The following is a 23388-nucleotide window of genomic DNA, read 5'->3' as shown; positions in this document are numbered from 1 at the left end:
TAGAGCATTAGCTTATTTAGCTTTCTAGTCCAAGCCTGGCATTTGATTCATGTTTATCTGCTCCAGATAGTCCTATTCTATTGGCAGTTCACAGGGACTAGACACTAGACTGTGTGTGTGATTTTGCACATATGTCTCAGCAATGTGTGCAACTTAATGTAGCAGAATGCATTCATTAGAAGGGGTGTCCACAAACATTTGGACATGTAGTGTATTTAGTTTATCGAGCAAATATAAAAATGTTTGATGCACTAAGAAGAACAACTACTCAAAACTATGATTGGTGCTCAGAGTAATCTCTCCAGGAACCCTTTGTTCTTTGTACAGCTTGACTTTGAATAGTTGGAATATGGTGTTCTTGCTCTGACAGGGTATTGAGCTCTAGTCTCCAGCCATTGTTTGCAGAGCTTCATCAACCTCTGTGTTACAGCGAAGCCAAAAATGCAGAATGTAAACGTGTGGGGGAAGAGCTGATGGTATAATCAACAATCAATCAAACTTGTGTCATTGTATTTTGCAGTGTGTTTATAATCAGACTGTGTGAAAACACTTTGGATCATAACCATATCTTAGTTACAGCAAAGCAAACATCACATATTGTCAGTATAATCACCTGATATCCATTTGGGTCGGATTCTGATACTCATGAGTTTGTATGAATGTAAAACATACTTGCTCATTTGTAACAAGTTTACAAGCCTGAGAGCAATGAGTCTGCAAGGCGAAGATGACTGCAAAGAGATACATGTAGCTGGCTGTGCTAACTAACAAAAAGATCTGAGGCTAAAATCTGAGCTTGTATCTGAACTGAATGTCTCTGGTTGGCTGCATGGTTCCAAACCCCCATCGCTTGGTATCGATGTCTGGAATCTCGTCATCAGGGGTTTTCAGCTCAAAGTCAAAATATGTGATCATGAGGAACACAAACTGTTTCAGCTCATTAGTGGCGAAGAATCTTCCGGGGCACATGGAGACCCCAGCGCCCCAGGGCATGTTGTAGTACTTAAGCTTCTTTCCGTCTTTGTAGAAGTCAGTCTTTTTGCCACCTTCTGGGTTGAGGAAGCGGTCGTACTTGAAGGTGTGTGGATCAGGGTGAACCTCCGGGTCCATCTGAACTGCGGTGTAGGGAAACAGGGACACTCTGTCGCCCATTCGGATGTTGTACTGCCGCCCATCGATCATCATCAGGGACATGTCCTGCAGGACGGCCCTGGTGAGCACAGGGGCAGCTGTCATGCGCAGGCTCTCCTCCACCGCACTGTCCAGAATGGGGGTTTTGAGAAGCATGTCTCTGGTCAGATTAATCAGTGGTCCACCAGGCTTCACCTCCTGGCCTGTTTCACGGAGAACCTCCTCCACTTCATTTCTGATGGCTTTCATGGCATCGGGGTTCTTCATGAGGAAAAGGAGCAACCAGAAAGAGGCAGGGCCGGTGTTGCCCTGGGATGCCCACAGGAGAAGGAACATGTATCTGTTCAGCATGTGCTCGTCCATGCCCTGCTCAGCCCGGATCTGTTGGGCCTCTCTCACCCAGCTGCTGATGTTCTCCTTAGACGTCACCTTCTGCACTGACAGAATGTTCCAGAAGGTCTTCTTCAGCCGCTCAGCCTCCATCTTCTCCAAGGGCCCCAGGACCCCATATGCCAGGTTGGGGAAGAGCTGATCATACTTGCGAAACTCGTGGAAGAGTTCATCTGACTGAATTCGGTCCATCTCCTTGGCTTTCTCCAAAGTGCCTGAGGTTTTTTCTGTCTCATTGCCAAACAGCGCCAAGTAACCTGCACGAAAGACGATGTTGTAGCAGTAAAAGAAGAGCCCATCTTCGTGCCACGGTTTGGCTTCATCACCGGAGCCCAAGCTGTGCAACATGAGGTTCTGGAGGTTGTTCATCATGCCCTGGGTCATTACAACCAACCCGTCGCCCATCAGGTGCTTATTGCTGGAGGCCTGCATAAACTTGTGGTCATCTTCAAGGGAATGGTATCCAAACACTCGCTGAACCAGATGCCGTGCAAACACAGTGAAGTCTAGTTTACCTCGAGCCTCTTTGACCACCGATCCGAAGGAATGTGGATCTGTCAGGAAGGTGAAGTAGAACCCTCCCAGCTGCACTGTGAAAATATCCCCATGCTTTTTCTTCATTCTCTCCAGAAACTTTGCTGTGTCTCTCCTGAACTCGATTACATGGCCCAGCCATGGAAGAGGACCTTTATCCAGTGGGGGTTCGCCTGGTCTTCGTCGGCGAAAAGCTCCCAGTAGATAAAGTCCCCCGAGCAACGAGACAAACACAGCAAGCAGGATTTGCAGCAGAAAGCCCATGGTTCTTCCTCTCTTTCTCTCTCACAATGCTGCTGGCTTGCAGCTCGTCTCTGTTTACACCTAAGCTCGGGCTCCTCCCCATCTGGATCATGTTAAAGGTGGAGCTGTTTTGAATTCATGCCAGCGGCGCCATAGAAGTCCTTGAGCATTTGACCCACAAATAAACATAAGCTCTAAAACGGTTGTTCCAGTTTAAAGTGGTGAAAACATTTAAGAGAAAGGGAATCTGAATCATGACCAGTTTACCTAATGCAGCCATGACAAACAACATGCCACTCAATGTTTGTGGACACGTCTTCTAATGAAAGCATTCGGCTACTTTACATTAATTGTAAATAATACACTCTTGAATCTGTTGACACAGATGTGCAAATGCACAAACTGCCTAATGCCAGGCGTGGGCTAGAGGGGTATAAAGCCCCCCAGCATTGAGGAGCTGTGGAGCAGTGGAGGAGCTGTGGAGCAGTGGAGGAGCTGTGGAGCAGTGGAGGAACTGTGTTCTCTGGAGTGATGGGGGAGGAGCTCCATCCTGTACTTTTAATGGGATGGGAGGGTAGGGATGATGAGGTGGGGTGGTGATCATCCAACATCCTGACCTTGTTAATGCTTTTGTCACTGAATGCAACCAAATCCTCACAACAATGCTCCTCCAAAATCTAGCAGAAAGTCTTCTAAAGTAATACCCTTGATTTCAAAAGAAACAGTAAATGGATAGGTGTCTCAATACTTTTGTCTTAAGTGTAATTCTAAGAGGACCTCTGATGTCATGGAAAGGAAGCATACAATTAGACACAGTGTATAACAGTAATAAACAGATATCTGTCATTTTATTCACAGATCAAACAGAACTGGATAGAGTTGATCTTCAGTTTAATTCTACACTACACCTGCAGTAAACTTTACTGACCTCATTCAGTTTAATTCTACACCTGCAGTAAACTCTACTGACCTCATTCAGTTTAATTCTACACTACACCTGCAGTAAACTCTACTGACCTCATTCAGTTTAATTCTACACTACACCTGCAGTAAACTTTACTGACCTCATTCAGTTTAATTCTACACTACACCTGCAGTAAACTCTACTCACCTCATTCAGTTTAATTCTACACTACACCTGCAGTAAACTTTACTGACCTCATTCAGTTTAATTCTACACCTGCAGTAAACTCTACTGACCTCATTCAGTTTAATTCTACACTACACCTGCAGTAAACTCTACTGACCTCATTCAGTTTAATTCTACACTACACCTGCAGTAAACTCTACTCACCTCATTCAGTTTAATTCTACACTACACCTGCAGTAAACTTTACTGACCTCATTCAGTTTAATTCTACACTACACCTGCAGTAAACTCTACTCACCTCATTCAGTTTAATTCTACACTACACCTGCAGTAAACTCTACTCACCTCATTCAGTTTAATTCTACACTACACCTGCAGTAAACTCTACTCACCTCATTCAGTTTAGTTCTACACTACACCTGCAGTAAACTCTACTCACCTCATTCAGTTTAGTTCTACACTACACCTGCAGTAAACTCTACTGACCTCATTCAGTTTAATTCTACACTACACCTGCAGTAAACTCTACTCACCTCATTCAGTTTAATTCTACACTACACCTGCAGTAAACTCTACTCACCTCATTCAGTTTAGTTCTACACTACACCTGCAGTAAACTCTACTCACCTCATTCAGTTTAATTCTACACTACACCTACAGAAATGGTGGCTGGGTGGTTCTACATTCTTCCTAATTATGCTCAATTCACATTTCCATAGTGGTTCATGTTGAGCTTTCTTTGCTGATCCTAATAAAATATACAAAATATATAAATCTGGGCTGCACCTTGATGTGATCCTCCTTTCTTGTATTGCACAGTAACATGAGATTGCCTTGTTTTAACAGCGAATGATTGGATTGTTTTATTTAAATCTCAAGGACGGTTTTAAGTCCAAGTGCCACGTTTGGGTCAATTAAACTGCAGCCGGATTATTTAGCATCAGACTCTTGATGAGAGTGAGAGAAGGATGAAAGAGTTTTAGTGCTTTGTTCTGAATGAAACCGAATATGGGAGCTCTGCACAGGTTGACCTCATGTAGGCCTACAATCCAACAGATAAGACCCATTTATTATATTACCATTGTTTAATTTCTCCATGTATCATGTTCTAACAGTGTGATCCGTGCCGTCCATCAGCAACTTGCTTACAGAGACTCAAACCAAGACATGTTTGAATGCATCGCCCCCTTCTGACCAATTCATGCAAATTCACCTACCATTTAACACAGATCAGAGTCTAGTTTCCCAAAAGCATTGCATCTGCTTTCAGCTGATTTAAAGCCGAAAAAATAAATAACTGCAGTTTCTCTAAAATACAAAACTGAAAAAGCTGGAAACCACATTTCGTAATACACAAACAGATCTGAAATAGCACTGTAGATACAATACTGTATACAATGATGTTTGTTAGTAAATACTGTTGTAAAACTGTTTATTTTGCTAAATATTTCTAGATATTCAGAACTGCACAGAAGTGTTAGTCCTCTGTGTACATCAGAGAGCTGCTGATCTGCTCTAATATTAACTCTGATATCAGAATAAACACTAATAATAAAACTCCTACAGAAAGTGGTGGAGGTTCTCCATCACTGTGTTCATCATTAGAACATCTCCAAAGTTCTCCTCTCTCATGGAGTCTAGTGTTATTTAGAGTTCTCCTCAGATCAACACCTGGTTTGGTGGTAAATCAGGGCTTAATGATGGTAAATCAGGTGAGCTGCTGCTGCTGCTGCTGATGGAGTTGAACACAACAACAACAACAACAACAATAATAATAATGATAATGATAATAATGATGATGATACAGATTGTGATAATAATAATTCATGAATTCATTAAATAGAGTGGTTAGGTGTGTAAAACCATGTACAAACAATGCTGTATATCATAGTGTTAACATTCTTGGAGTGTAGAGTATTTTAGCCCACAGCCCTGTAGCCATGGGGATGGACTTTTTCTGACATTTGGCACAAACAGAGGAAACTCTAAGTAAGTGAGTCAGGTGGGTGGTGCTGAGTTTTCTATTATGAAAAAGGAAAATGATTTCAGCAGTGGGTGTGTGCAGGCATCATCATCATCATCATCCTCATCATTATTATTATTTAATACTTCTGAAACACCCATTGAATCATATAACCAAATAAGTAAGCTAAACACTCTTCAATCCAAAACTCACACCTGAATCATCATGTCTGTGTGTATTCTGTCTCCTAAACCCTGATACCAATCAGCCATAACATTAGTACCAGGTGAAGTAAAGAACACTGATAATCTGGGTCCAGTATCTCCTGTTCAGGGTTCTACTGTCGGAGCTCCAGATCTCAGAACAGATGCAGGTGAACAAAGAGGAGCTTCTCAAGAGCTTCTCAATGTGAAGAAAGTAGTGAGATCTTGTCTGTGAGCTAGTCTGAAGAACATAGCTCGGTTCCTCCAGGTTTCTCCTGGACGCCCCCAGTCCAGCCAGCACAGCGTGGAGGATGTGTTCAACTCCATCATCATCATCATCATCAGCAGCAGCAGCAGCAGCTCACCTGCTTTACCATCATTAAGCCCTGATTTACCACCAAACCAGGTGTTGATCTGAGGAGAACTCTAAATAATACTCCATGAGGAGAACTTTGGAGATAGTAGTATTCCTGTGGATTCTATTTAGTGTTTTGTCCAGTAAATTAAATAAACACAAAGACTAGTTGTGGCCTTCCTTCCGCTCTATCCAGGACTATGTTACGTATGGTAAGAAGTGACTCTGTCGCTCAGCATTGGAGTCATCAGATTCAGGACTGGGGTACATATGGAGTGCCTTCAGCTCCACAGCACTGTCTTGACTGGACACACTGATGGTGCTTTCAGAAGCACCAAGCAGGTTCTCCCCCTGAGCCATGCATCGTCCTCGCATTTTCTTCCAAATCCTCCTGTTGAGAAAAACGTACGCCAACGGATTCAGGTAAACGTGCATGAACGCAATACACTCTGTACCCACGATGGCCAGGTCCAGGTGCAGGCTGGTGACACACTCAGATATAAGATGAAGCTCCTGCAAAGAGTGCAAGAAGATCACAACACTGTAGGGGAACCAGAGGACAAAAAACAGAACGGTGAATCCCATCACCAACGTCAAGGTTCTGGACCTCTGCAGAAAAAGAGTCCTCCTGGCCACGGTTCGGAGGACCACAACGGAGGAGAAGACGAGAACAAAGAGAGGAACGCAGAATCCAAGGACAATCATCTGAAACCTCATGTAGATTTTCCAGCCATGTTTGTGCAAGAAGTGATAGGTGCAGATCATCTGGCCCTGGAACTCGTGAGCTTCTATGAAGTAGAGATGCGGAGCTGCAGCCAAAGCAGAAAGAAGCCAGAGAAATGTGCACAGAGCTACTCTTCTCCTGGCTCTGGTCACACTCCCACATGCTATGTCCACATATTTCTGCAGGATCATAAATCCCACAAACAGATTACTGCTGTACAATCCAACAATGTAGAGTAACGTCACAATCTTGCACGCATGGTGCCCAAAGATCCACTCATCTCCTGCATACACCGCCCAGAAGGGAAGGGTGCCTGTAAACAGAAGGTCGGCACTGACCATGTTGAGGGGAAGTGCTCTCCTCAGAGTTTTACACTTGATGAAAACACAGAGAAGGAGGACGTTCATAATGATGCCAAGAACACAAGTAATGGAGTAGAAAACCGGCAGGAAGGCTTGGCTGAAATGCTTTGCCTGATGCTTCTGACAGGGTCCGTAATCCACTGATGCCTCTAAGCTGTAATAGTCATCATAGCTGTAATCTTGGCTCTCGTTGATGTGTGAAGGATGCAAAACATCCATGGCTTCTTGTCCAGATCCACACGTGCAAACAGAACAGCTGGAAATGGGTCTCAGCTCCACTTAGTGGTTTCTCCTCACGCTGGGAGGTTCTGTCTTTAGGTCTCAGTTCCTCTCAGATATTCTTCTTCACTTTTTCAGACAATTGTCCTTTTGGGTTTTGGAATTTATACTGAACACACCTCCGGACTTTCCCGCAGCACACAAGCATTAGAAGTGAGGGGAGGTACAGCGAATGCAGAAAAGGAGGTCTCCCTCCCTGTTTTCAGGCACAAACCTTTAACCCTTTCAGAGCTCCAGAGAGTTGAAAAGCCAAGTAAAAGAAACGGTTTAATTCAGGCTTCTTTCACAGTGAAACACTGCAGACACCATCCGGAAATACTGCAAATTAGCTCATGGCAATTTGGTCATTAGTGAGATGATTAGCAGTGCATTCAACCTTTTGAAGGAAACATAAAGCTGTTGTTATTGTTCTTATTGTTGTTATTGTATCCCTTTCCTTACTGAACATCGAGCCAGGCCTTGTGAAGACCCTGTGGTGGTTTTCCTGATCAGTCACTATTAAACACATCCTGACTTCTAAACTCTTAACTATTCAGAGTCAATTATGCAGTATGTTCCAAACAGTGAAACCGCTGCAGTGATTAACATTAAAAAGATACTCTGAATTCAGCAGAACTCTGTTATTGCTGAACTCTGAATTCAGCAATAAAACAGGAAACAGGAAGACGAAAAAAAGATGCCAAGGGCTATCTTTTAAAATGTAGGAAAGACAGGAAGTAGATAAATCTCGGTCAGCAAATTGCTGTAGAAAGAGCAGACCGGAAGTTCAGCAGTGAGAGGTCATCTGCCAAGCCCTTCAAAAGACCCATCCATCAGCCTAAACACACCACATGGGTTCCTCTTCATGGTTCTTCCTCCAGCTTTAGAGGGTTCTCTCTTTGAGTCTCAGCTCCTCTCAGTGTGTTTCCATACACTCTTAGCAAGAGATTGTAGTAGTGGTTCTTTCTTGTGTAATTACAGAGGTTCTATTTGAGTTTCTATCCACCTCAGTGGTTCTTTATCACACTTTGGGGAGGTTCTCTTTTTGCTTCTAGGCTCCCCTCAGTGGTTATTCCTCATTCTCTTACTGAGGGTCTTCTTTTGAGTCTAGCATGAGGAAAACCCCCTGAGAGAAAGTGAAACTAAAGAGGAGAACCTCCCTAAGAGCATGAGAGGAGTTTCCTCTGTGGTTCTTAGGGGGCACAATAATCTATACAAAACCCTGCATACAGTCACTTTCACTTTTACATAAAGGCTCTAGGCAAAGGCTTACCAACAGAGATCCCCCCAAGCCCTGGACTACATTCCACTGACAGAGCTGAATCTGCAGTGAAAACAAAGCGCCGGTTCTGACCAGACAGAAGCAGAACGCTGGAACGTCTGTGAAAGCTTCTTTCCTGGTTTCCTAGTCCAAAGATTAGATATGAGTTCCAAAGCCAGCATAAGCACTATTCAACACCTACACCTCAATCCCTTAGTGCTTTACTTTAGTGTATATATATAATTATACTTCTTCTGTTTCCCTCTTTTTATAGTGATATTTATAAGATTATTGGTAAATGGAGGAACTGCAGAGTAAGAACATTGTGATTGGACAGTGTAGCTGCTCGTTTCTGCTGAGCACATGAACATAAACTCTTGAATGTTGAATCAAATCCCGCAGGATTAGTTAGATCATTTTCAGAACGTCTCTGGAGTTCATTGGCTAATCTGAGAGTTTGCTTTATATGACCAGACTCACCTTGTTCTTTATTCAGAATTCTCAAAACTCTCGCTGTGGTGTTGACCAGTGGGAATGGGTTCCTTTTGAGCCTCACTTCATCTTGGCGTTCCTCCTCATACTCTTACAGAGGTTCTCATTTTAATTCTCGGGTTCTCACTGTAGTTCTTCCTAATGTTGTTTTCCCCTCTGTTGATCCTGGCCTGCTAGTGAGGTGCGTGGACTTGGATTTATGTAAAACAAAAATGAACATTATTATTAATTATTAAAAAACTGCTCCCCAAGCTTTAACAGTTTCAGCAGCAGCAGGTCATCTCTCGGGTTCCAGGAGAGCCATCAGATCTGTAATAACTGTTCATCGAGTATCAAGAGAAAATAAAGAATTCAAGAACATCTGCACTGCAGGTTTGATTCCACTTTAAAAAAACAACATCTCGTCCAACACGATAAAATATCAGAAACAAACAGAGGGAAACTCGCTCAGAGCACAAGACCGCCATCTACAGACACCAAGTAATCCAAATGATGAAATTATTCACAAGCAGACCTAAAAAGAACCAGCTGGTCTCTGCTGTTGAGGGCGATGCTTTATTTATTGAAACCATCAGAAATCCTAAATTCATACAAATCAGCCCATGTTTAAATAGCACCAGAGATCTCATTTCAGTAAACATGAAATAAATATAAACACACACAAACACACACACACACACAAACACACATATAAACACACACACACACACACACACACACACACATATAAACACATTATTTCAGGTAGTATGAGGACCCGTAGGTTGATGGCAGAGGATCTTCGAACATAGTGGCGTAGGAGTTCTTGAGGAAATCCACATAGTTCTGAATGCTCTGTTTATGGCTTTCTGATTGGTCCAGACTGAGCTGAAGGTCCTTCAGACGCATCTCAAACTGCTTTTCACTCTGTGAAGTCAAACAGAAGCAAACATTTTAACCAGACGCAAACCCCAACCCTTCATTAACCCACAGACCTACCTCTAATCTAGAACCTGCAGTCAGAATCCCTAAATTAACAGTCCAACAGAGCCTCCTCAGTGTATATCACAATACCTACATTTAGTGTTATTAATATTCACCCTAATGAGACTGTAGCTCCGCCTCCTCAGTGTATATCACAATACCTACATTTAGAGTGTTATTAATATTCACCCTAATAAGAGACTGTAGCTCCGCCTCCTCAGTGTACATCACAATACCTACATTTAGAGTTATTAATATTCACCCTAATGAGAGACTGTAGCTCCGCCTTCTCAGTGTATATCACAATACCTACATTTAGAGCGTTATTAATATTCACCCTAATGAGAGACTGTAGCTCCGCCTCCTCAGTGTATATCACAATACCTACATTTAGAGCGTTATTAATATTCACCCTAATGAGAGACTGTAGCTCCACCTCCTCAGTGTATATCACAATACCTACATTTAGAGCGTTATTAATATTCACCCTAATGAGAGACTGTAGCTCCGCCTCCTCAGTGTATATCACAATACCTACATTTAGAGTTATTAATATTCACCCTAATGAGAGACTGTAGCTCCGCCTCCTCAGTGTATATCACTATACCTACATTTAGAGCGTTATTAATATTCACCCTAATGAGAGACTGTAGCTCCTCCTCCTCAGTGTATATCACAATACCTACATTTAGAGTTATTAATATTCACCCTAATGAGAGACTGTTGCTCCGCCTTCTCAGTGTATATCACAATACCTATATTTTGTGATGTCAGGATGTTGGATGATGATCTCCACCCCACCTCATCATCCCCAACTTATCCAAAAGTACTGGATGGAGCTCCTCCACCATCACTCCAGAGAACACAGCTCTTCCACTGCTCCACAGCTCCTCAATGCTGGATTGCAGCAATGGGTGCAGCTTAAAGTAGCTGAATGCGTTCATTAGAAGGGGTGTCCACAAACTTTTGGACATATAGTGTAGGTGTGTGTGCATACTAACCGACAGTTTGCTGAGTTTGAGCTGCCTGAGTTCGTTTTCTCGTCGGCTTTTTTCACCCTCCAGCTCCTGAATCCGGGACTGTAGAGTGTTTTCCCTGGAGGACGCCTTCTCCTTCACCTTACACACCTACACACACACACACACACACACACACACACACACACACAGCCTTCTAAATCAGAGAGTAGATCTGTTGATCTGCTCAGTAAGTCACTGCTATCAGAATAAACACTAATAATAACACTCCTACAGAAAGTGGTGGTGGTTCTCCATCACTGTGTTCATCATTAGAACATCTCCAAAGTTCTCCTCTCTCATGGAGTCTAGTATTATTTAGAGTTCTCCTCAGATCAACACCTGGTTTGATGGTAAATCAGGGCTTAATGATGGTAAATCAGGGGAGCTGCTGCTGCTGCTGATGATGATGATGGAGTTGAACACATCCACATGTTTCACTCCATTTCAGCAGCTTCACCCACCTGCTGCGTGACGTCCGCGAGAGCGCCCTCTAGCTGCCGGCGGAGAGCCTGACACTCAGCCGAGCGCTGCTCCAGCTGTCCACTGCTGTACTGCAGCGCTCCCTCCTGACTGCTCAGTCTGCAGATCAGCTCCTGGTTCTCACACTGAACCTCCTCTAGTCTTCTACAACACACACACACACACACACACACATACACACAGACATGCACACACAAACACACACACACACACACAAACATGAGAGACAGCACTGAACACTGAGTAAAGATTTCCTTCAGTAACACAAAGCTAATCTGAAGATTTGATGATTAGTAATCGATTAGGTGATGAATCTATTTATTGATTATTGATTTAGCGATTTCCTTTTTGTTGTGGATCACTGCAGCACATCCTAATATTTAACTGTTCACATCTATAGCTTCACCACACACACACACACACACATACATACACACACACCCACACACAGTTAGTTGCAGGTTCCCCAACACTCACTTCTGCAGGGAATCCATCTTCTGCTGCAGCTGAGTGTTTGTCTCCTTCATCGTCTCCTTCATGTCCAGAGATGACCTCAGTTTCTCGCCATGTCCCTCAACCTGCAGACACACACAAGACCTCCAATCACCTCGGAGCTCAGCTTCTTTCAGTCTCTCACACTCCCATCTGCCTCAAACCCCATTCTTCAGACGGTACTCTGAGCTGCGTCAGGTTAAGAACAGTGGAGGAAACACTACTACAGACAAGAACAGTCACTATCAGTGATGACCAGTGCCGGACAGCAGAAGAAACAGAGACCACTAGTCTATCTCCTCTAATTTCTAATCATTATCACTGGACTGCTGGGTTGGTGTGGCGCAACAGATAACACCACTACCGGCCGGTGAGCTACCACACTGGGAGACTGGGGTTCGATTCCTGGTCTGGGTGGCTATGCTACACTAGTCCTAACACTACACTGACTCCTCCTCTGTAATACCAGTCACCTTGTCGGTCACTCTGGATAAGAGGGTCAGCTAAATGCTGTACCTGTAATGTAAATGGTCACCTCTGACCGTATGCAGAGGTGGCAATTCTCTGGCAGTCCAGAAAATAAAAATCGGCCTGAGTATTTAGTTCCGGCTGCCTGGACGGCTCTGCTGCAGCTGGATGCGAACAGTTAAATTTACAAAATCTACAAATAATTATTCAAATTCATCAAATCAGATCAATAACCCTCTGAATCAGCCGCTGAACCACCCGGGCTGCAGCAGGGCCTCTCAGGCAGTCAGAACCATTCAGGCGGATCTTTACTTTCCGGACCGGGATTTCCCACCTGGGACCAGAACACGCCGACAGACCTTGAGCTGCAGCTGGGAGATGGTCTCGGTGGTGTGTGTGATGGTGCTGTGGTGGCGCTGTAGCTGCTCCTGGCTGTGCTGCAGGTTCTGCTCGGCCGCCTGCAGTAACTCAGGGTACAACTCCAGCTCCCTCACTCGCCCCTCCAAACACTCCCGCACCTGCAGACGCACACCTGTTACACTCCCCTCTACACCGACACCTCACACACACTCCCCTCTACACCTACACCTCACACACACTCCTCACATACTACCCTCTACACCGACACCTCACACACACTCCTCACATACTACCCTCTACACCGACACCTCACACACACTCCTTACACACTTCCCTCTAGAGTCTACAATGTGTGTAGCAGTAGTCATTCTTCTGAGGTCATGAGGTATTCGCTAAATGACCTTTAAGGTCAGTTCACATTAATCAGAACCTGAGCTGAGGCAAATGGCAGCGTTACCTGGGCAACCTCTGCGTCTCTCCCCTCCCGGAGCTCCTCTGTCTCTTGAAGCTGACTCTCCAGCTTAATCTTCAGCTCCATCACCTCCACCTGCAGCTCCGCCACCTGTCAGAAACAGCAGTTAGGGGGGGCTGCAGTATTTTCCCACAAAGCAAAAAATACAGTCATGGGCAGTTCTGAATCCGACCACAGCAGCTGCAGAAACACTGAACAGACGTGCACCGGCACAGCGGGCTTCACCTGGACCAGAGTCCAAATGCCATGACCAAGCTTAAATGTACATAGCTGCTACAGCTGGACCAGTTTCGGCTCTCAGTACACTTGCTTTGCCATAACTGACCTGTAAGTGCTGTGAGTGGGAAATATTTGTCCTAGAATGTTATCTGGGTTCTTTGCTCAGTTTAGACGTTTTAGTCAGGAGTCTTAATGATCTACAGCTTGTTTGAAGCTGAAATTGACACCAGAAACACAAATAAGGTGGATTTCCCAGACAGAGATTAAACCTAATCTTCAACAAGAAAGCAGTCTAAATAGAGATTCTCCAGGGACAAGAGTATAAAGCCAAAGGCCCCACCCTTCCAGACCCTTTCCCATCTTATCAGACCCTACCCTACTCAACCCCACCCTTCCTGACCCTACCCACCTGACCCTTTCCAACCTCAGCTGACCCTACCATAATCAACTAGATACTATCACCCGATCCCAACCATTCCCAACCTCAACTGACCCTACCATATCCCCCCTAACCGCCCAGACCCTCAATGCTCCCTGACCAGACCCTATTCTACACGATCCTTCTCCTATCTGACCCTTCCAATCCAAACCTCAGAATTTCCAACTTCATCTTACCTTATCATATCCATGCCTAGGCTAACTGACCTGACCCTATCCTACCTGACCAGACCCAGCCCTTCCCAACCTTGCCTGACCCTTCCCAACCCCACCTCACCATTCCAGACCCAACCCGACCCCACCCCTACCCTATTCCACCCTTGATTCAACCCAAAGGAATCTAATTTACATTAAGGAAAGTTAGACTGTGTGTAAGTGTGTGTGTGTGTGAGTATGTGTGTGTGTGTGAGTGTGTGTGTGTGTGAGTGTGTGTGTGTGTGTGTGTGTACACACTGTTACCTGACTTTGGTATGTCTCCACCTGCTGTTTACTTTCCTCAGCGAGAGCCGTCTGAGTCTGAAATGCAGCCTGAGAGTCTCGCAGTTTCTCCTCCAGTTCAGCTACAGTGGCCTGAGGAGACAGCCAATAGAAAACAGGCCTCTAATATCAGTAAAACTGGGTAAAACCAGCAGTCGCTCCACCAGTTTGTCGCTCCAGTTTGATCAGCAGTCCACCAGCAATGCTGATCAGCCCAGGCAAGCCCATCTGTCACTCCACCTGCATGTCCCACCTGCAGTAACACACCTCTGAAGTCTGACTTTCTGCAGCTTTACAGAACTTCTAGACAACGACTCCTCATATTTTCCTCCATGAAGCTCATGTTGATGCTCAGTAGAGCACAGAGACGCTCCTTTAATAGAGCTGATATTACTGAAATGCTTCATTTTCAATGGGCAGATCTGCAGCTGAAACAGGAGCCTAGTGCAGCCCAACATTTTTAACATCAACATTTTAATAGATCATTCTCCTCATTATGACTTTTAGAGAAATGGGGTTTTGGGGAGGGGGGGGTTAGTGCACTATAGACCCCTGTGGTTCGGCCTAAGCTTTCAGTCTTCCAGTACTTTTACTTTTCTACTTGAAGTGGTTCTGAAACCAGTACTTTTACACTTTTACTGGAGTAAAAAGCTTCAGTTGATACTTCAGCTTCTACAGAAGTCTTTTAAAACCTAGTATCTCCACTCTCTTCTACCTGAGCATCACACCTTTGGCTTTATCCGGAGTGTTCAGAGTCTTTCTCTAGTCATTATGGGAGCAGTCTGAACGAGGGCAGCAACACAGTCTACAGATACAGGAAGCTGTAGATTTTACGTGAATTTAAATGAAAGCTTATCTGACTCCCATCTCTGCAGAGCAGCTTTAGGTTTGGTAATCAAAGAGCCTTTCCCTTCTCCCATTATTATTCAGTTTAGTTTTTTCTCAAAAGCTCAGACAGTTTACTGCTCACCTGAGTGTCATTTCAGGTTGTTTCAGGCAGCTGGATTTAAAGGTCAAATGAACTGGAAAATCATGTTCTAAAACTTTTGACTGGTACTGAATATAATGCACAATATACATCTTCAGAGTGTGTTTTTGAGGCGAGTGAGAAGTGTGAGAAGTGTGTGGGAGGTCAGATACCCTCAGTGTGGAGTTGCTGAGGGTCAATTCAGCGTTCTCACTGTTGAGCTTCTCCACCTTCTGCAGCAGAAGCTCACCAGCCCCCTTCACCACCTGCCTCTCTCTCTGCAGCTCCGCACTCAGCACTGACACCTCACTGCCACGCACACACACACACACACACACACACACACAATCAATCAATCAATTAGCTCCATTCATTTAAACACAAACACCAACAGTCGATGATGAGATGATGATAAAGTGTGTGTGTATGTGTGTGTGTATGTGTGTGTATGTGTGTGTGCGTGTGTGTGTGTGTGTGTATGTCTTTACTCTTTGAGCACAGCTATCTCTGCGTTCAGTCTCACTCTCTCCTCTGTAGCTGTCTCCTGCTCACAGCACCACCTATCTCTCTCAGCACGAACCTCCACCAGCTTCACATCCTGCAACACACACACACACACACACACACACACACACACTCATTAGGCTTGAACTCAAAGCATCTCATCTAGAAATGTTTGGTTAGCAGAACGTTGTGTGAATGTTCTGAACAGTGATGTTGAAGCTAAAGATTAAACTGGAGGAGGAGGAGACTAAACACCCACTACCACAACACACAACACACAACACACAAAACAAAGACCTTCAGGACTGTTGATCAAAACACACCCACTAACAAACAAGTGCAATAATCACTGTAAACAAGTGTAATCATTTCCCTTTATTCTATCTTTCTTGTTTCTTGTTCTTTATTGTTCTTTATTTATGTGTCTATTCTATGTATATTTTATGTCTGTCAGTGCTGTTGGATATGTCTGCTTGTGTAGTGTAATCCTTTAGAGTTATATTTGCACATTGGAGGCCGGAGATACGCAATCTCATTTAGCTGTGCACTCCTGCTGTGTAGTCTGAATGACAATAAAGTTCACCTTGAGTTTGAAGTTTTGTGACGTTCTTAAAATGTTTTTATTAAACTGTTTTTTTACATTAGCATATTTAAAAAAAATGGCACTTCATTATTCTATTCAATGTTTAAGGAAATGCTCCAATTCTTACGTCTGGAAAACAAACAACTGTGATTATTAATTAAATACAACTGATCAGTGTGATTCTGTATTCTGTATCAGTTTTATCACTGATATCATCACAGTCATCACCGTCATCACCATCATCACAGTCATCACCATCATCACACACTGAACCAGCTCCTTCAGAACAATGCTGGAGTAGAACCACGTGTGGCTCCCTGAAGAATCTTTCAATGGAAAAGGCAGTTGTTTGTAAATAAGCATGAATAACATTTTTAAACACACTCTTACACACACACACACACACAAACACACACACAAACACAAACACAAACACACACACAAACACACACACACACACACACACACAAACACACACACAAACACACAAACACACACACAAACACACACACACAAACACACCTTCTCCCTGAGCTTTTCGTAGCATTTCTCCACTGCAGACTCGAACCTCTCAGCTCTGTGTCTCTGAGCTCTGATGGCTTTCTTCAGAGCCTCTTTCTCCTCTGAAGCTGCTGCAGAAACAGAGTCCATCTGAGCCCTGAGCTCCTCCAGCTCCAGCTTCTGCTGTGCCAGAGTCCGCTCCAGTCCCTGCACCATCACACACACACACACACACACATTTATTACATTCTTAAAGGCCCATATCAGAGAGTTTTCCTCACTGTTCCATACTTCATCATTTTTTAGAATATATATACACACCGATCAGCTATCACATTAAACCTCCTGCCTAATACTGTGTAGGAACCCAAGCAGCTCTGATCCGTCTAGACTTCTGCCTGATGTTTTGGAGATGTTCTGACCCAGTTATCTAGAACATCACAGTTTGGTTCTTGTCAAAGTGTCTCATATGTACATATAAACATGGTCTGGATTCCTGGATTGGGCCTGGTATTAGAGTAAGCTGCACCAAATAAATAAATGAATCACTACTGTCCCACATCAGATCCCACGTACCCTCAGCTGCACCATCAGCCGGTTGTTTTCTGCCTCTTTGTTGCGGAGTTGTCCTTGCAGGTGAGCTCGCGTGGCGTCGACTGAGCGGGACAGCTGGACCACCGACTCTGTGTTCTCCTGCACCACAGCGAGAGAGCCAACAGACAAACATCCACTCTGATTATACTGCTGACCAAACACCTCCACACACAGTGACAGCAGTCACAGATACAGCCCATAATTTATCTCCTATTCAAACCCACCAGTGAAGCTACACAAGTTTTATATGGAATGATGAGGATGATGATGATGATGATGATGGTAAAATAGTGAATAGAGAATCTGAACTAATGCAGTTTTCTTTAGGGACTACTTTCTGTAGCTGCACTACACCCTGCAGCATGTATCCCTCCACCATTTTAATGCTCTGGTTCTAAAAGCAGGTTCTAGAGCCGAACTCTTCTCAGAACTCTGGTAGAACCGTGTCTCAGGCATCAGGCAGCGTCTTCATCACCATTAGGTGAAGAACTTTCTGTGAGGAGCTTTTAGTAGAGCTTCAGATGGGATATTGCTGTTCTCACTTCTATCACTTAAATCTCCAAAACAACAGCCTCTTAACTTTCAATAGAAGTGAATGTGAAATTAAAATATTAATTTTGGAGCCTTCCTATGGGTTCATTTATCAAAAAAGTGAAAATGTTTTTTGAAGAAGTGTTGAGAAATATCTATGACAATATTTGAATATTAAAACTCACCATTTCCCTCCTCCGCAGAGCCATCAGCTCCTCAACTTTCCTCTCTTTTTCACTCAGGGACAGTCTTAAATCCTAAACCATCAAAACACAAGGACTTATACTTCACTGATTCAGAGTGACTCTCTGAGTCTCAATTCTCCTTCACTCTTTTTTATTCTATTTTTTAGAATGTTAAAGTGGTTTGAGCAGAAATTAGAAGTATTTAAGTATTAATTGTATCCAATGATTATTATTATAATATATTGATCCAAACATACTGAGGTTTAGAAGTTACCTGATTATCATGTTCGGTCTGATCCAGCTTCTTCAGCAGAGCGTCGATATGTTTATCAGTCTCAGTTCGACAGACCTGACAAACACCAATCACACTCCATCAAACAACCTCAGACTGAACAGTAAAATTAGATATACTGAACACTTCTTATACTTCATTCACATCTATATACTGAGTTTAGTAAAAACCTAAAGTAGCACTGTGCTGTACAGAGTTAATAACATCGTTTTTTTATTTTACATTTATTTTACATATACATTTTTTTTTTTTAAGCCAACTCAAATCTCTTTGAGAAGATTAGGAGAAGCATAGTTTTTTTTCAAAGCATTGATTTGACCCTGCAAATCTCAAACCATTAAGAAGCATTCTGTATTAGTTGTGTCTTAAATCAGCAGCTTCAGGATCATTGTGATAATTCCCACTCCAGGCCGGAGCGCTGCTGCTGCTGCTGCACTATGGAGGTTTGGTGGTGGAGCTGCAGGAGGAGAACCTCTCTCCAGAACTGCTGTGTAACGCTGCAGAACCCATAGAGTCATATTAGTGTAAAATCCTGTGGTATTACTCTACCACCTCAGCCCACATGCTGCTCCACCTTCAGATCAAGCTTCTGCAGCTCTCACACTGTCCAGAAATGCAGGTGTACAGCTGTCCATGGGGGGGGCGCTCAAAACCAAAGCCAAATAATGATTTACACACAATTCCACCAGCAGGAGGAGACCATGAGCCAAAAATACCCAACACCAATATGACTCTATGGGTTCTGCAGCGTTACACAGCAGTTCTGGAGAGAGGTTCTCCTCCTGCAGCTCCACCACCAAAGCTCCATAGTGCAGTAGCAGCAGCAGCGCTCCGGCCCGGAGTGGGAATGATGGAGACGCCGTTCTCCCCCTGTTCCAGTCAGTGGAGCATCAGCATGATCCTGAAGCTGCTGATTTCAGGTGGAACTGATACAGGGTGCTTCTTTAAAATGTTCAATAAAATCTCATTCTGGAATAATGCTGCTTTAGCCGTCCACGCTGGTAAAGCAGCACCTCCTAAAACTTCCTAAAACTCCTCAGAATGGTCAGTATCAGGTATCAGACTGACCTCCTCCTCCATAAACTCCTTCAGCTGCTGACGGACTGAGGAGTTTATGCGCTTAAACACCTCCAGCTTCTCCAGCAACAGTCCCTTCTGCCTGGACACCCTCCGCTCACTCGAACATCTGGACTCCTAATAAATCAATCAATGAAAGCATCAGTAAAAAAGCCTGTTTTTTTACGGATTTAACACTATTATGCCGCCGGCCACCAGCAGGGGGACTGGACACAATACAAGGAGAGCTCCCAAAAACTCCATTTCCCAGAAGCCTCTGCGCTAATCAGCGCTGACTGCTCACACCTGCTGAGCTCTGTATAAAAGCTAGCTGCAAACAGCCGCCCAGCGTTGCACCTTTGTAGAGGGGCGGCGGGTACGGTGATTTAGTGAAGCTTGTTGTAAAAGAGGCGTGGAAAGAGAGTCTGTGACGGACAAACATACATTAAAAAGAGAAGGTCTGGAAACTGACTTAGTAGAAACGTTAAGCTTGTAGCTGAAACTGAACATCGAGATCAGTGGAAGTGTGAGCAGAGCTGAAAGCAAAGCTGATCTCCTTCAGTCTTTATTTTAGTGAACTCTGTTGTGAGTGTTTTTCCCTCAGGAGTGAGGATGGATTAGGGATCTTTTGTCTGTACTAATATCCTCCTCTGTTTATGCTCGCCATTGTTTGCCATCCCCAACTTTTTCCCACCACCTCTTTTTCAGTAGTACAGTGGTAAAAAAACAGTCCTCTCTTTCAGTGGGTTGCCGGTCTGATCCAAGCTCCTGCACCTTAAAGAGTTAAACACATGCATTTTCATGTACCTGCTTTTACTTTTCTGAATCTATGTTTATTATACATATTTATTATTCAATAAATAAAAAATAAACAAACAAAATAAACCAAGAGCTCTGCACTTGGGTCAGCCCCCAGCCCCCCTGTAACATAGAGCTTTAATTAACATTATTACAATGCACTTATTATTGTATTCTAATCGCTGTTATATTTGTTGTTTTTTTTATTGTATTTATCTAAATGTTATTGTCTGTTTGTTTTAGCCTATTTTCTATCTGTATTCAGTTGGCAATTCGTATTTTATTATTTGGAGCTCCAAAAATCCAGGAATCAATTTAGTTTTAATCATTTTAATCCAATCTTAATTTATTAAATTAATTTAATCCATTTAGTTTTAATCTGTGCTTTTTAAAAAAGCTCTTAAAACCTCACATACATCAAAGTCCTCCTCCAGAATGTCCCTGAAGGACACCAGCTGGACGGCAGCAGAGGTTGCAGCTGATTCTGCAGCAATCAGCGTCTTCAGGAGGAGCTTCTTATCACCTGCCATGAAGTCGTCATAACTGTGGCTAAAGAACAGATGAGAAAACAACACAAACAAAACAGTGATATCATTATTAGGAAATATGATCGTACAGCGACTGGGGCGCTACAGCGGCCGGCTGCGTTCCAAAAGCAAGCCCAATCCATTACACTACCTCCACCATGCTTGACAGATAAACTAGTTTTGTGTTTTATGTTTTGGATCATGAGCAGATCCTTTTTTTCTCACCCCTCTGTCCTTCACACTGAACTGAATCACTGTGATTTTCAGTGCTCCTGTCTCACCTGGTCCTGTCCTCAGAGAACCTGTGGTTCTGGCTAACGCGGGACCTCCTCCCACTGCCGACATCTGACATCCCATCCAGATCACCTGCACACAGCAGGAGTTCATCCCTGGTTGACCTGGAGCCAAGTGGAGACTCTCTCAGATCTGCGGAGGACAGCAGCCTCATCCGTCGCCCGGCCTGATACAGCACAGACACAGGACAGTTACCACCCATTCAGCCTACAGCAGTCTAGCCCCACCCATTCAGCCTACAGCAGTCTAGCCCCACCCATTCAGCCTACAGCAGTCTAGCCCCACCCATTCATCCTACAGTAGTCTAGCCCCAGCCATTCAGCCTACAGCAGTCTAGCCCCAGCCATTCAGCCTACAGCAGTCTAGCCCCACCCATTCAGCCTACAGCAGTTTAGCCCCACCCATTCAGCCTACAGCAGTCTAGCCCCACCCATTCATCCTACAGCAGTCTAGCCCCAGCCATTCATCCTACAGTAGTCTAGCCCCACCCATTCATCCTACAGTAGTCTAGCCCCAGCCATTCAGCCTACAGCAGTCTAGCCCCACCCATTCAGCCTACAGCAGTTTAGCCCCACCCATTCAGCCTACAGCAGTTTAGCCCCACCCATTCAGCCTACAGCAGTCTAGCCCCACCCATTCAGCCTACAGCAGTCTAACCCCGCCCATTCATCCTACAGCAGTCTAGCCCACCTATTTAGCCTACAGCAGTTTTTTTGGTTCATGAACCCACAAAGACGCTGTAATTGGAGCTCTGGGGAAATAAAAAACAGGATGAATGTAGGAGATTAGCTCCTTACAGATAATTACCTCATAGCTGCCCTCGTCCTGCTGCTGGTCACTCATGGCTGCTCGGGGTTCTCGGTGTGGCGAGATCAGCACCTGTTCCACACACCTACAGTCCAAATTCTCATTTTACAGAGTTTACAGGACAGACTGATAGGTTCATCTGCTAATCCAGAGAGAACAAGGTTCTAAAAGCAGGTGGCTGGTTAATCCGGTCATGCCTTAATGCTGGAAAAGCTTCATCTGACTTAGTACTGATTAAACACATTAACCCCTTCATGACCCACAGCTACATTTAGTCTGATGAGAAAAGGCCAGTGTTCTGATTAGTCCATAGTTTGATTTCTATGACATTTCACTTTCGTTTGTTTGAATCAACCTAACAGTATGGTGTTCCTATCAAATGTGGAATATTTACTGCAAAATTAAAAATCGACTACATTTCAAGGATGTATCAATACACTGGAAAACTGTGATGTTCCATCAAACCAGTCCAGCATGATCTTAATTAAGCTGGTCATCAGGTTGGTTTGGTCAAGGTGGTCACACTGGTGGGCCAAACCATGACATTGCAAACCATACACCATGCTGGTCAACCATCTGGAGCTGGTCTTCTCCAGCAGTGTGGTGCTGTTAGATGTAAAGTACTGCTAAATTCAGGCCAACACTTCTGCTTCTACTGGTTTCTCACAAACACCAGCTGAGCTAAATAAATCTCAGCAGGGTTAATAAAGCTCATCAGCTCTTAATAAAAATAATATACATCTAAATACTCTAAATCCTCCCTGTCTAGCACGATACATCAGTACGACATAAATACAAAATAAACAGGATCAATAAATAAAAACAGAATCATCAGTAAATAAGTAAATGTGTCTGAAGCCTCTGACTTTTACCCACCAGTTTTTAGCCAAACTCCATGTAATCCCGAAGCGCCGATACAGAACAGGGGGTTAAAACTCTCCATAACAAAACTTAAAAGACCATTTTTAATATTTCAGCCCTTTTTGATTGACCTGAAGCTCTGCAGTGGACAGTAGCGCCGCTGATCTCTATGGTGCGGAAGGTAAACAGCGAGCGTGTTGCTGGGCGGGGCGTGGGCGGGGAGTGGGCGGGACCATTCGACGTGGGCATATGGACGCGTTCACGACGCCCTCCCACCCAAACGCGTTCAGGCACCCTCGCCTCTTTAATGCAGAGGTCTTCAAATCTGGACCTTGTAGTTCTTGGCAGGTGTGGCCTACATTTCCAATCAGTTACATTAACTGTTCCCTTCCAGCGAGAACAAAATCCAGGACTGGAAACAAGGTCCAGATTCGAGGACGTGGGCTTTAATGGAAACATATCCTACAGTAGACAAAGACACCCATATTTAATAT

The 23388-nt window shown here is 44.0% G+C and overlaps 3 protein-coding genes across 6 annotated transcripts; all 3 read right to left on the bottom strand.

The window, feature by feature from the left end:
• Positions 1-507: 507 nt before the first annotated feature.
• Positions 508-2357, bottom strand: LOC140561830 (5-beta-cholestane-3-alpha,7-alpha-diol 12-alpha-hydroxylase-like). Its single transcript, XM_072687071.1, has one exon. It carries the CDS (start codon positions 2317-2319, stop codon positions 784-786), a length of 1536 nt encoding a protein of 511 aa, XP_072543172.1. The 5' UTR covers positions 2320-2357; the 3' UTR covers positions 508-783.
• Positions 2358-3050: 693 nt separating this feature from the next.
• LOC140561840 (C-C chemokine receptor type 1) lies at positions 3051-7399 on the bottom strand. 2 transcript variants are annotated; one of them, XM_072687083.1, is made up of 3 exons: positions 3479-7399; positions 3390-3436; positions 3051-3342 (listed from the first exon to the last, which is right to left on the bottom strand). In XM_072687083.1, exon 1 carries the CDS (start codon positions 7212-7214, stop codon positions 6108-6110), a length of 1107 nt encoding a protein of 368 aa, XP_072543184.1. In that variant the 5' UTR covers positions 7215-7399; the 3' UTR covers positions 3051-3342; positions 3390-3436; positions 3479-6107. The 2 variants fall into 2 exon arrangements, with proteins under 2 accessions (XP_072543184.1, XP_072543183.1); XM_072687082.1 differs by having other exon boundaries at positions 3051-3436.
• Positions 7400-9582: 2183 nt separating this feature from the next.
• On the bottom strand, positions 9583-23060 carry LOC140561824 (outer dense fiber protein 2-like). Of its 3 annotated transcripts, XM_072687063.1 has the most exons (18): positions 22910-23060; positions 22034-22118; positions 21214-21392; positions 20822-20954; positions 19620-19745; positions 18534-18608; positions 18260-18331; positions 17526-17642; positions 16971-17156; positions 15850-15959; positions 15535-15670; positions 14377-14487; positions 13246-13350; positions 12788-12946; positions 11946-12046; positions 11450-11612; positions 10971-11096; positions 9583-9912 (listed from the first exon to the last, which is right to left on the bottom strand). In XM_072687063.1, exons 2-18 carry the CDS (start codon positions 22067-22069, stop codon positions 9742-9744), a joined length of 2106 nt encoding a protein of 701 aa, XP_072543164.1. In that variant the 5' UTR covers positions 22070-22118; positions 22910-23060; the 3' UTR covers positions 9583-9741. The 3 variants fall into 3 exon arrangements, with proteins under 3 accessions (XP_072543164.1, XP_072543162.1, XP_072543163.1); XM_072687061.1 differs by lacking the exon at positions 9583-9912 and having other exon boundaries at positions 9962-11096; XM_072687062.1 differs by lacking the exons at positions 9583-9912; positions 22910-23060 and having other exon boundaries at positions 9962-11096; positions 22024-22113.
• Between the last annotated feature and the right edge of the window lie 328 nt (positions 23061-23388).

The sequence above is a fragment of the Salminus brasiliensis genome, chromosome 9, assembly GCF_030463535.1.
Source record: "Salminus brasiliensis chromosome 9, fSalBra1.hap2, whole genome shotgun sequence".
NCBI classification, from domain to species: domain Eukaryota; kingdom Metazoa; phylum Chordata; class Actinopteri; order Characiformes; family Bryconidae; genus Salminus; species Salminus brasiliensis.
The sequence above is the reverse complement of the archived record's forward strand: the minus strand, read 5'-3'. Positions and strand labels throughout refer to the sequence as shown.

Excerpts from the sequence above, each read along its gene's own strand:
- LOC140561830 (XM_072687071.1), bottom strand. The coding sequence starts at position 2,319 with ATGGGCTTTCTGCTGCAAATCCTGCTTGCTGTGTTTGTCTCGTTGCTC.
- LOC140561840 (XM_072687082.1), bottom strand. The coding sequence starts at position 7,214 with ATGGATGTTTTGCATCCTTCACACATCAACGAGAGCCAAGATTACAGC.
- LOC140561824 (XM_072687061.1), bottom strand. The coding sequence starts at position 22,069 with ATGAGTGACCAGCAGCAGGACGAGGGCAGCTATGAG. Across the intron at positions 19,746-20,821 it reads TTCTGGAGGAGGACTTTGAT|GAGTCCAGATGTTCGAGTGA; the intron begins GTATGTGAGGTT and ends TTGATTTATTAG. Across the intron at positions 14,488-15,534 it reads TCAGCAACTCCACACTGAGG|GCCACTGTAGCTGAACTGGA; the intron begins GTATCTGACCTC and ends CTGTCTCCTCAG.